This window comes from Apis cerana, linkage group LG14 (genome assembly GCF_029169275.1).
Source record: "Apis cerana isolate GH-2021 linkage group LG14, AcerK_1.0, whole genome shotgun sequence".
Classification (NCBI taxonomy): Eukaryota; Metazoa; Arthropoda; class Insecta; order Hymenoptera; family Apidae; genus Apis; species Apis cerana.
This window is the reverse complement of record NC_083865.1, coordinates 6234058-6246903: the sequence shown is the minus strand read 5'-3', so window position 1 is coordinate 6246903 and position 12846 is coordinate 6234058. Positions and strand designations below refer to the sequence as shown.

The 12846-nt window shown below is 24.3% G+C and overlaps 2 protein-coding genes across 2 annotated transcripts; both read left to right on the top strand.

Moving 5' to 3' along the window:
• Window positions 1–366: 366 nt before the first annotated feature.
• Window positions 367–6339, top strand: LOC107995612 (neurotactin). Its single transcript, XM_028665642.2, has 7 exons — window positions 367–608; window positions 2231–2456; window positions 3118–3312; window positions 3812–4025; window positions 4275–4770; window positions 4915–5583; window positions 5731–6339. The coding sequence occupies exons 2-7, from the start codon at window positions 2244–2246 to the stop codon at window positions 6116–6118; spliced, it is 2175 nt and encodes a 724-aa protein (XP_028521443.1). The 5' UTR covers window positions 367–608; window positions 2231–2243; the 3' UTR covers window positions 6119–6339.
• Window positions 6340–6544: 205 nt separating this feature from the next.
• On the top strand, window positions 6545–12831 carry LOC107995610 (uncharacterized). The gene is made up of 10 exons (XM_017053225.3): window positions 6545–8741; window positions 9023–9347; window positions 9405–9602; window positions 9727–10284; window positions 10364–10539; window positions 10666–10744; window positions 10819–11142; window positions 11270–11772; window positions 11983–12203; window positions 12342–12831. Exons 2-10 carry the CDS (start codon window positions 9141–9143, stop codon window positions 12605–12607), a joined length of 2532 nt encoding a protein of 843 aa, XP_016908714.1. The 5' UTR covers window positions 6545–8741; window positions 9023–9140; the 3' UTR covers window positions 12608–12831.
• The last annotated feature ends 15 nt before the right edge of the window (window positions 12832–12846 follow it).

Here is a 12846-nt window from a genome sequence, read left to right as displayed (position 1 = left end):
TATCATATATCGTATTTTATATTCTATGACTTTGTTAGGAATATTTCATAATATTACGAAAATATAAAAAATAAAATATTATTTTATTCTATTAAATTACTGAAATTTCGAATATTAATTTATGTATTTTCTGTATAGAATAGAATGAAATAATTATTTTTATTTTTATTTTTTAATTTTTATTTTTATTTATTTTTTAATTTTTTATTTTTTAACAATAATTCAATTTAAATTATATAATAATAATATTACAATAAATAGAAGTGCAAAGAATACATCATTTAAACATTTAAAACAAAGCAACCGCGCATAGTTGGAATTGGCCAATAGAAACACTGTACTGTGTTCAAACTATGGTGGGAGAAGCATCATAGACGATTCGTTGGACGACAGTCGAAGTAAGCATGCCCTGAGCTCCGTTTGTGGTGATATTTATGCTATTTAAAATAATTTATTGATAATTTTTACAATCAATGAAGTGATTATTATTCGCAAAATTAACGTGATTAATTTTCACTGTAGTTCATCATTCAATAACTTTTCAAGATAGGAAAGAAGAAATATTTCTACAAAATTAAGTAGCGTCCTTTCTGAATCTTCTGAAAAGCGTAAGTATTTACAACTTTTTTCCTTATTTGCCATTTGCACGATTCGTACAGTGAAAAATACATTGAACTGAATCGTGAATGTAATAAGAGTTCGTGAAAACGATATAAAAAAAGAAAAAAACTATCTATAAATAGTTTTTTTGCTTATACTAGTATATAAATGAAATATATGTAATAAAAATTATTGAAATGTTGAAAATATTTAGTGAAATATAAAATGTATTTTTTATATTTATACATGTTATAAATAAAAAAATAATTAAATAGGAAGATAATTTTTATTAAAAATAATCTTATAGTAGATATATTCTAGAAATGATATATTTACATATTAAAATAAAAAGAAATAAATATTCTAAAGTAACTGTATATGAATTTTTTGTATCCACGGAAGAGAAAGTTCAACCTATTTCTTTCGGAACTGCGCGACAGTGGAACACAATATAAAGGGGCTGCAACATAGGGGAGAATAAATCGAACAAGAAAAATCGTTTTACATTTTGACCAGTAAAATTCGATTGAATTTTTCTGTGAATCCATAGTTTTAATATTATTATCTATATTATATTCTCTTATAAATTGATATCTTTATTATTTAAATCAATGATAAATATATTACAATATTTAAAGAAAAAATAAATAATTCTTATTGCAAAATTTGTATGAAAAATTAAATAAGTATTGTTTTTATTTTTAATTTTTAAAATTAATGCTTTCTTTTTTTATCTTGTTTTACTTTTATTTAATTGATAACTGAAATAATTATAATAAGTATATTTATTATTTTTTGATAGCACATTTTGATAGCATTAAATATTTTATAATTTTGTAAAAAATAAATGATAATACAAATTATTAAAATTGTATTAATATTATTAGTATATTTATTAGTATAAATATTATAAAATATATTTAATTCTATTCTTTCAAAAATTAAAATTAATAAATTATTTTATTTAATTTACTAAATTTGTAAATCTTATTTATATATTATTTATCTATATTTTCTATATTATTTATATATATACGCTTATATATAATAAGTTATATTTAATGAAATTCTATATTGATAATGTACAATAATTGAAGAATCATAATTCATTAATAATTTCATTAATATAAAAATTATACAATTTAATTAAGTTAAAGGATAAAAATTTCTGTTATTAAAAAAATAAAAACAAAATTATATATTGCTAGACTTCTCGAGGCAATAAGCTCAGAGAGCAATGCCATCCAATCGATCGGTTTATGTCTGGGCGTCCCGACGCCAGCTGCAACTCTTATACGTATATAGGGTGGTACGCATTATGGTTTCCTCGTATATTTTCTTTCTAAATGTACAACTAATCATCGAAAATTATATTTTTTAACAAATTTTTTTTTTGCTTTTTCTTGTTTAAAATATATGTTATTATATTTACATTGATTCAATTAAAAAAATAAAAATAAATTATGAATAGAATAATATCAAAAAAATAAATCAATTAATATTAACATAATTCATTTAAAAGAATATATTGCAAAAAAACATTATCTTTCTCGTATTGATAACATTTCTATATTATAAAAATATTTTAAGTATCGAATTTGATTAATATTGGATTTAATTCTTTTTTTAGAATAAGATAAAAGATGAATCAAGAAGATCAGGAAAAGAGTATGGATAAGAAAGAAATTGCAGAAGAAGAAAGAGAGAAAATGTTGAATGCTGAAAACACGAAACATACTGTGGCATCGACCGTTCCAGAAATGGAATCTGAAGATCAGAAACCTAAAAAGAAAATTCCAATTGGTGGCATTAAAATGCCTGGGTTCTATCGTACAAAGAGCAAGGAACTTTGTAAAGTAATTGAAATTCTTTTTGTTTTTTAATAATATATAGTATAGTATCAAAAATAATTCCTTTCTTAATTGAGTTTGTCTTTTTAATATAAAATATCTAATGTACATTTATGAACTATATGCCTGCATCTTATTTTTTTAAACTGTTGAAATTAAATAATATTTATTTTGTAATTTTATAGAAGATATAAAAAAGTAAAACGAATGTTTTTTTTTAATTTAATCACGTAAACGGAGATTTAAATAATAAAACGTTGCATTGTTTAATTATTCCTTATTATATTAAGATATTAATTTATAAATATAAATTAATGAGTAATAATATTTTGAATATAATTTTTTTTTATTGATTTGATCCGTTTACAATGAGCACAAAGTTCTTAAAGTAACGTGCGTGTGTTCATGAAGGGTGCTCATAGCCCCGTAACGATTTTTTTCTAACATTAAACCGATGAATGACGTCAGATAAATTGCACACCTGGCATTATTGATCATATGTCTTTTAAATAATAAAAATCGTTACGATATAGAAGTGATATTGATTATTGAATTAAATATTAATATTGTATAGAAAATATATTTATCTTTTTGTCTACTTTTTGAAAAATATTTTTATAATAAATGAAAATATTCTAAAATTCATAAATTTAATTTTTATTATTAGGAAGATGATGGTAATTCGCTTGAAACTGGTGAAGGCGATGCAATTGATAAAACTGTAAAAGAAACTGATCAAAATATATCATTGGAAAAAACAAATATGCCAAATAAAGATGTCAAAGAAAAAGAAGGACGAAAGGGAATTCTTGATGCGATAAAATTACCTTTGGTTTCTGTTTTTCCTAGAAAAAAAAATAAGGTAATTAATAGTTTAAACTTTATATAATTAAATATAATTTGAAAATATATAAATCAAACATATATTTTATTTAACTTGTGAAGTAATTTTGTCGTTTTTTTGTATTAAAAGCAAATCTTTTCATCATTTTTTTTTAGTATTTTAAAATTGTTTTATTTTTTTTACAATTTAATTATTAACTAAAAATATAAATAATTTAATATAATAATATATATTTTTTTTTCAGAATTTATATTTTATAAGAAATTTTTTTTTAAATCATTATTTTTATAAATTATTTTATATCATTAGATATAATCAATATAATGAAAGCTATGAAAAATTAATATAAATATAATAATCTTTACATTATTCATTATAATATTTTATGTATTATAATATAATTATCTTTACATTATACTTTTTATATTTTTTATATTATAAATTTTTTTATTTCATTTTATTTTGAATTATTATTTTTTTTTATACTTGAAAATTATAAAAAATAATATTATTTTAGGAAAGTGAAGTGGAATTAGGAACTACTGGAACTGCTGAATTAGCGAGTATTGAAACACTTGATGATGCTGTAACAGAAAAGAATCCTATTGGAAATGAAGACGGCATGGAAACCGTTCGACTTGATGGAGATACTCCAGATGGAATTGAATCTCCTAAACAACATTTTCTTGTTGCTTGTATATCTGCTGCAAGACGAAATTTATTTGTATTAGGTATATAATTATTTCGTAATAATACAATTAGTAATAATTCCAATTTAGTTTCAATTCTAAAACCTTATTAATTAATTATAATTTAAATTTTCGAATAATTCAATAAAATGAAGTATTACATCATCAATATTTAAATATATAAAAAATTTTTAAAATGTAAAACAATATAAATTTTAAAATTTTAATAATATAATAATTTATAAGTAATATAATAATAATTTAATTCATTCAATATATATATAACAATAGTGGCTACATTATGCATCCTGGTATCAGTTGTGATTATCATCTGTATCGCTTGCATCGGACCAAGAAAAAGTGCTTCGCAATTGATAAAAGATGGGAGTTTCGTTGAAGCAATAACTTCTTGTGGATTTGTACAAGGTATATCGGAAGACGGAGCATTTGCATTTCGTGGAATTCCGTATGCAGTTCCACCATTAGAAAATCGTCGTTGGCAACCTGCAGAATCTGTACGAAAAATAGAATATTGTTGGAAAAATACATATCAAGCACATAATTCTTCGAAAGTTTGTTGGCAACGAGAAATTTCAGGACGTATTATTGGAACTGAGAATTGTTTGTATTTGGATGTCTTTACACCTAAAGTTAAATACGATTTACCATTACCAGTAGTCGTTATGATTGGTGCTGAAACTCTTAGCGGTGGTTCTCCAGGTGTGATGCAACCTTCTGCAAAACTTGCTCGTGTTCGTGATATGGTGTTTGTTAGACCTAACTTTCGGTTAGTTTTTATTCTTTATTTTAATTTTTCTTTTATTTTTTCATATGCTAAAAATTTATATGTATATATAGTATGTATAGTAATTATAGAATATATATATATATACACACTATAATTTATAATGATTTTTTTTTCATATTTCAGATTGGGTATTTTCGGATTCTTAGCTACAGAGCCACTTTCAAGAACATCGCATCCTCTTACATCCGGAAATTATGGTTTATCTGATATCATAGCAGCTCTTCAATGGGTTCATCTTAATATTGAACATTTTGGTGGAAATAAATCATCTGTAACTTTATGGGGTCATCGAGCTGGGGCAACTCTTGTAACAACTCTAGTTGGTATTCGAAGAACAAGAGATCTTTTTCAGAGAGTATGGATCTCTAGCGGTAGTGCAATATTTCCTGGAAGAGAATTGGAATTTTCAGAAACGCTTAATGAGTTATTTTTAAATTCTACAAGATGTAATGATGCCGCCTGTTTACGAAGCAAAAGTGCGGAAGAGATCATGGATTCAGTCCCTGAGACGTGGCATTTAGGAAATATTGGTTTACCTGAAGCAAGAGAAGCAACAATTAGAGATAGAAGACACGAATGGCTTGTACTTGATCGTGCTATTCTTCAAGAACCTGTAGGTCAAATTTGGGCAAGAGATGAATTTTCAGTGAAAATAGTAATGGGTACCACCGCCCATGCTGGAGCTCCTCTTAAATATCTTATTTCTAATATTACTCTCAATTCCACACAAGTAGAAAAAATTGTAAAAGAATCTTTACTGGGCACAACAGGTTTAGCAGATGAAGCTCTCAGGTTAGATTCTTTTATTAAATTCATTATTAGTATATCTGTAAAAAATATTTTTATTTCGACTTTCATTTATATTTCTATTAAAAAATTTAATTATTAATTAAAATTAAAATTACAGAGAAAATTTATAAAAATTAAATTTTTTTTCAGACGTTATAATGCAACATTAAGAGGTTTATTAAGCATGATTTCGGACATTCGTGTTGTATGTCCATTGCTAACAGTCGCTAGAATGAAGACCAATATTCCATTCTATGTGGCAACACAACCGCGAGGTCAGTTTGCAGATCCCGATAGTGATGCTGCAGCAATACTTGGATCGTATGCTGCTCGTACTCCTGCTGAAAAAAGACACGTATCTGCTATGCAACAGCTTTTTAATCACTATGTTTGGCACGGCGAAGTAGCTCAAACAAATTCTAATGGTGTGAAACGAGTTTTGATTGTTGGTCAAGATACGCTTCCTGAACGTGACTATCCTAATTGCGATTTTTGGATAGAAAAAAATATAGTTCCATCTTATGGTCGAATCGATTGAATTTTTTTTTGTGGAATTACTTATATTTGATGGACATTCCAAGATTTTTACTTAAAATACTTTTATACAAAGACAATTTTGTTTTATTAGCTTTTGCAATCTATATTATTCTTATCGATTTTAAAAGCAAAAATAATTGAATTTTAAATTGTTATCTTTTATTAATCTCCCTATCATAATTTTCATGTAATAAGATTTTATAAAAAACAAAAAAACCATTAGAATATTCAATTACAATTTACTGATAATGTTTAAAGTATTCAGCCATATCATAATAATTTTGTAAGATAAATCATAAAACAAAGTGCACGTTATTTATTTTTCTCATTTAGGAGCAAAATAAATAATAATTATCCAAAAGGCTGTTTTTAAAGACAGAAACTATTAAAAATAGATTATTTTTTTTAGTTTCTTTTTCTTTTTTTAAAGAATAGCTAAGTTTATAATATATTCTATTTCTTAGTTATACAAATCGTATTATTTTTAAAAAAATTAATATTACTTATTGTATAATTTAGATAAATATGATATCATTTTTTTGACTTATAAAATTATGAATTTAAATTTAATTTTAAATGAGAAATATGATAGCAATAATTATTTATTAATAATATTTTTACAGTTATTAATTAAACAACAACATAAGAAATATTCTTTGATAATATTTTTTAAATACAAATTTAATCATGAATTATTCAAATTTCTTAGGTATTATAAAGCACTTTTTATTATTTTTATTTTGATATATTTCTTAATATTATGAGAGAACATGTACCATTGTTTTTTAACAAGCTGCCAAATATTTATACGTATAAAAATTCATATATCGTTGATAGTACTCGGCATTTTCTTCTTTGTATATATACTGTTGCTGTTTTCTTTTTTATTTTAATATATTCAAAATATTCCTACCTCTGCGTAATGAATATCAAAAGATATATGTGTATATATATATATATATACACACATATATCTGATTTTTAAACTCTGTAAGACTGATTTTACAAATCGGCATATCATTTCTGTATGAATGTCTTTTTATGTTAGTTTTAATTGAAAATAATTATAACATAACAGATTTTGTACACAAAATTTTTAACATATTATGATTGAATGAAATGTATAAGAGGCTTTTTTAAAATACGGTATTGATATGTACTTATAGAATTCACATTTTCATAATATCAAATTGCACTAAGGCACATAATATATATTCCTTTAGTCTCAATATTTTAATAGATTTAGGAATTTATTATGTTTATCTTAATGACATTTTTAATAGAAATAATTCGAATATTTCTTTATTGATTTAAATAACATCGATTATAAAAATTCATCATATAAATTAAAATTTTTAATATTCTTAAATCTATTATATTTAACATGATTTTTGGATTGTTGTGCGTCTGAATGTTTGTGTGATATATTTAAAACAAAATAAAATATTTGTTTTTTAATCTTCGTAGTTAAAAAAATTATAAAATACATAATGAGCATTATTTATTGATATATTTAAAAACAAATAACTTCATTTTCATTTATTTATTAATTTAATTGAAGAAAAAACAAAATCTTTGACCAAACTAAAACTTTAATGACCTTAGGAAAAGTGGCCTTAGGACAATTTTATAAAATTTGCTAATATATACATAGAAAAAGTATAAAAAGTATGTATGTAATTGAGAAAAAATACAATTTCAAAACATTTTTTATGCATATAATTTTAATCAATCTTTAAACTGCAGAAGATTTAATTTATAAGAAAAATATACTTTATCTTATTATAAATTTTAATATATAATATATTAAAAAAGAATACATATATAAATACATATTTACAGTATACAAACAATATAAAAATAAATAATAAATACATGAATAAATTATCAATCTTTAAATTTACATACATGCATTCTTCATCACATAAAAAAGAGAAATTGTTATATTTCTCGGAAAATAAAAAAATGTAAAAAAATAAATAAATGTGTTAATGTTTATATTTCTGAATATATTTACATAATATTCCATTTAAAAGTATTTGAATTTGTGAATTTTAAATTATTAAATCTTAATTAATTAATAAAATTTTAAGTACATAACTTTTTCTTAGTTTTTGTTATATTTTACATGTATGTGCAAAAATCAAATCAAATATTATGAGAACCACTAACAAAGAATGCGAAAGATTGATTAATCGTGGAAAGTTTTTACGCAAAATCCTAGTAAGAGAACCACTGTTTGGAATTCCTGACTACTTGGTCGACAATCTTGCGTTTTAAAGTCAGTGGAGCAACGATAGATATTACATTATAGTATTTCAAAGCTATCTTTTGAACCAAATGATAGATCGAATTAAATTTATTTAAAATTGAATAAAGTGTTCTTTATAAGTATAAATTGATGGAAAATATATAAATATAATCCAAAAATAATTCAAATTATAAATAACTAGTGAAAAAAAGTTTTATTTTTGAAAGCGTCCGCAAAGTATACAGATAAATTCTTTACATTCCACACATATAACACACACACATATAACATTGGTCCAAGCTCTTGCAAAGCCAGCATCTAGATGAGAATGTTACTTTTGTGATTACTCATTCGGTGACATCTGAGGAATGTGGTAAGCAAATTCGCTTCCTCCTACGCTTTATAATTTTTTTTTTATATTTTTAGAATAACAATTTCTTTATATCAAACTATCAAAATTTTTATTTTTATTTATTATTAAGTAACTGATGTATTTTATTAATAAATATTTATAATAATATTTTTTTATAATTTTTATATATTTTAGAACTATTATGATTTTTTTTTAATTAAAAAAAATATCTTTATTTTTTAATAATACCATTATAATTTATTATATTAAATTGTTATATTAAATTATAATTTACATTTCAGCTAGAATATAATTTTTTTTCTCCATTATATGAGGCAATTGCTATATTGTGGAATGTGTGGCATAGGTTGATGAAAAGAAAAGGTGCTGGATAATCCAAATGGATAACAAAAGCCCATTATGGCCCAGCATCTACAGACACAACATCAACACGAATTTCTACCATTGTGTGATGTATTATTCAACATAATCTCTCTTGCATCATATTTTTGTGACGTTGTTTTTGATTTTGCAATGATATATGCCCTTGCTCAACATTCTATAGCTCCTCCAATTCTTTTTCCTTTAAGTGTTATGCTTATAGCAACTTCATTAATTATTTCTCAGGTAAGTAAATTAAATAATAAAAAATTTCAATTTATTACAATAGTAATTTAATTTCAGATTATTAGTGTACGATGGTATTTGTGGGGTGCCAGAGGTAAATTAACTGACAATACTATAACAGATTGTAATGGAAAGAAAGAAAATGGAAATTGGACAATATGGTGTGTTTTATTACTTCATTCAACTCAAATTGGAGTATTATGGAGATATTTCAAATTATTTATTCCAGTTAATCTTACTTATGTTAAACATGAGGTGAGAAATAAGAAAATATCTTATATATCTATCAAATATAACTTATAATTTATATATTTTATTAATATAAATATTATATATATATATATATATATAAATTTTATTAATAATATAATTTTATTAGGTAAGAGAACTTTGTGTATTACGTCTTATTCATGCATTTTGTGAAGCTGCACCAATGTTACTTCTACAATTATATCTGCTATCAATTGGAATTAATAATGATTCAAATAATGAAGTTGAAAAAACAAAAGAAAATGAAAGCAGAGACAATGATAAGTTAGCAAAGTTGACTGCAGTATCTGCTGGTCTATCTTTGTGGAGTGTATGTTGGGCAGTGGCTAGTTTTAGCAAAGGTGCAGCACGTCTTCGTAATTTAGAACGTTTGGTATTGACATGGCTAGGTGTGCTGGCACAACTAGCATGGCGTCTAGGAACTGTAAGCGCTAGAGTAGGAGTATTAGTAGCTTATGCCTCATTGTATGGTGGACAATGGTTGTTAATTGTCATGGCTCTCCATTGGTTGTCAATGTTAATGTGGTTGTTACTTACTCCAGATGGTCTTTTTCATGGTGGTGAACATTTACCTATTTTAAGAAAAACATCTTTAGCTTCACTTCTTGCATTTGTTTATATATTTGCATATGTAAATTTGCATGAAACAAATCATCGTCAAAAAATGGTGAGTTATTGATATTCTTTTTTTAGTATTATTATTTTTAAAATGAATTCAATTTAATATATTTTATATATTTATATAGATAATATTTTACACAGTAATGTTTTTGGAGAACAGTTTACTCATTGGTGTATGGATAGTTGGTGTCAATAGAACTGATTTTCTTCCACACCAACATCATCCAAATCCTGTAACTTTAGTACTTACATTATTAGCTTTATTTTTTGGTGGTATGTTTTTCATGGGTCTTTATTATAGGTAATTGCAAATTCTATTTTTTTAATTGATTTAATGAATATATATGTATAAATGAATATATAATTATTTAATAGCAATAATTGGAATAATAATAATAAATATTAATAATTTAAAATAATATTTTAGATTTTTTCATGTACGAAGATTAAGGTATGAAGCTGGCGGTAGAATGACGGCCTCAAATCTCACAGCTTTATCAAACCAAGTATAGTATTAAAAATTAAAATGAAAATTTAAAAAATGATAAAACAAATATTTTTAATAAAATCATATCTGTAGGATAATCTAGAAGAAAAACAAATTGAATATACAGAGAATAAAAAATTAAATATGAATGTTGGAGTGAGAAGAGTTAAATTAAGTAATGGTGGGATACCAGGAGTATTCAATTGTCGTTTTGCTAATCCAACTGTAGTAAATCCAAATCGTAAAAAGAAAAAACCAACAACATTCGTACCTCTTCCGCCACCGCAATCTCAATCTGGAACTGTTACAGCTCCTATAAATACACTGGATGAGTCAAAACAATGGCATGGTATAAATAGCAATTCACGTCAATTAATACCATTTTGGAAAAAATCCGTGAATTCCAATGCAATACAGGTAATATTGAATATTATTTTATTATAAAAGAAAAAAAGAAACAAAAGAAACATAAAATTGATTTTCATTACAATTTTTTATATATTCATATTTTTTCTTTACATTAATATTCATTATTTTGACGTAGAATGGTCATATGAATGAACAAAAAATTGGAACGGATTCTGGAACTGCCGGTTCTTTAAATGTAAATTTAATAAGAGAAAAACTTCAAGAGAAAAAGCAACAGCAATTACGCGAATTAAGAGCTATACAAGAAGAAATAAAAGAAGGAAAATTATTTCCTCCACCTTCAGCTTCGGCATCATCATTCTCATCATCACCTGCATCAACTCAACAACCACCTCCTAATACAAAGTTACATACTTCTCCTAGCTCTCCTTTATTTACATCTGAACCATCAGTAGGTGATCAAAATGGAGGAGTAACTTTATCTTCATGGCCACCTGTAAAAATGCATTGTCTCTTACCTCCGCCACCATCTTCTTCCTATTATCCAAATATTCATCCTTCAAATTCCTGGAGAACAACACAAAGAGAAAGAGCAGATACTCCAGAAATTTTACTTGCACCCAGATGTCTTCCTCATCACTATTCACATTGGACACCTTCTTCTCATGTTAATCCTCGGTAATTAAGATAATTTTAAATTTAATGAATTTCATTTTTTAAAATTAAAAAAATTATTAAAATATCAAATCAACAGATAAACTTAAAAAAAATATACATAATGTATTTATCTATATCTATTTATATATTATATTATATGTTATATTATAATTATATTATAATAATAATTTTATTATTATATTATTATTATTACTATTATCATTATTTAAGTCAAAACGGCGGAGAAGAAAGTTCTAAAGGTGAAGGGGAGATAGAAGGAGAACTTAGTGACATGGAAGGTAGTCAAATATCATTGCCTCGAAGCTATACTCTACCCCGTGAATTTAAATATCATCATCCAAATAACACTGCCAGAGAACGTGAACGACGAGTAGGAAATAACAAAATTTCAGCCTCGCGTTTTTACTTACCTTCTACTAATAGTTCAGATGGTGAATTTTATTTAAATTTATTATAATTTGGATAAATTATTGTTTTAAATATTATATAAAAATATTAATTTATTACGATTTATTATTTTATTTTAAATTTTATAAAAAAATGTACTTAAATGTTTAATATTTTTCTAGGAGATGTAGATAGTGCAGATAATGAAGAAGAGACAGATTCTGAAATACATTATCGTATAAAGAACAATCATGGATCTAATAATCATAGTGAAACACAACAACAGCAACAACGATTTACTTTTGAAGATAATAAAAACGAATTTTTAAATTCAGGTTCTACAGCAGCTGTTATCGTATCTGGAAATTCTTATTTAAATAATTCTCAAGGTTTACTTCGACCAAGTCAATTGTTTAGAAACAGGGTTAAACATGAAACAAAGCTTTGAAGCTCATTTTTATTGATATAATACTTTAAGAATTGTATAATAGCCAATCAAAAGTTTAAAGCAAGAAAAGACTGTGTATATGATCTATTTTTATAAAATTATTTGTTATATACGTACGTATTTTTTAATTTTCTTATGTCAATACTTCTAAGTTAAAATGTTAACTAAATGATAATATTTGTATATACAATAGAATTAAACATAAATCTTACTTAATACTATTATATTTGTTTCTTGTA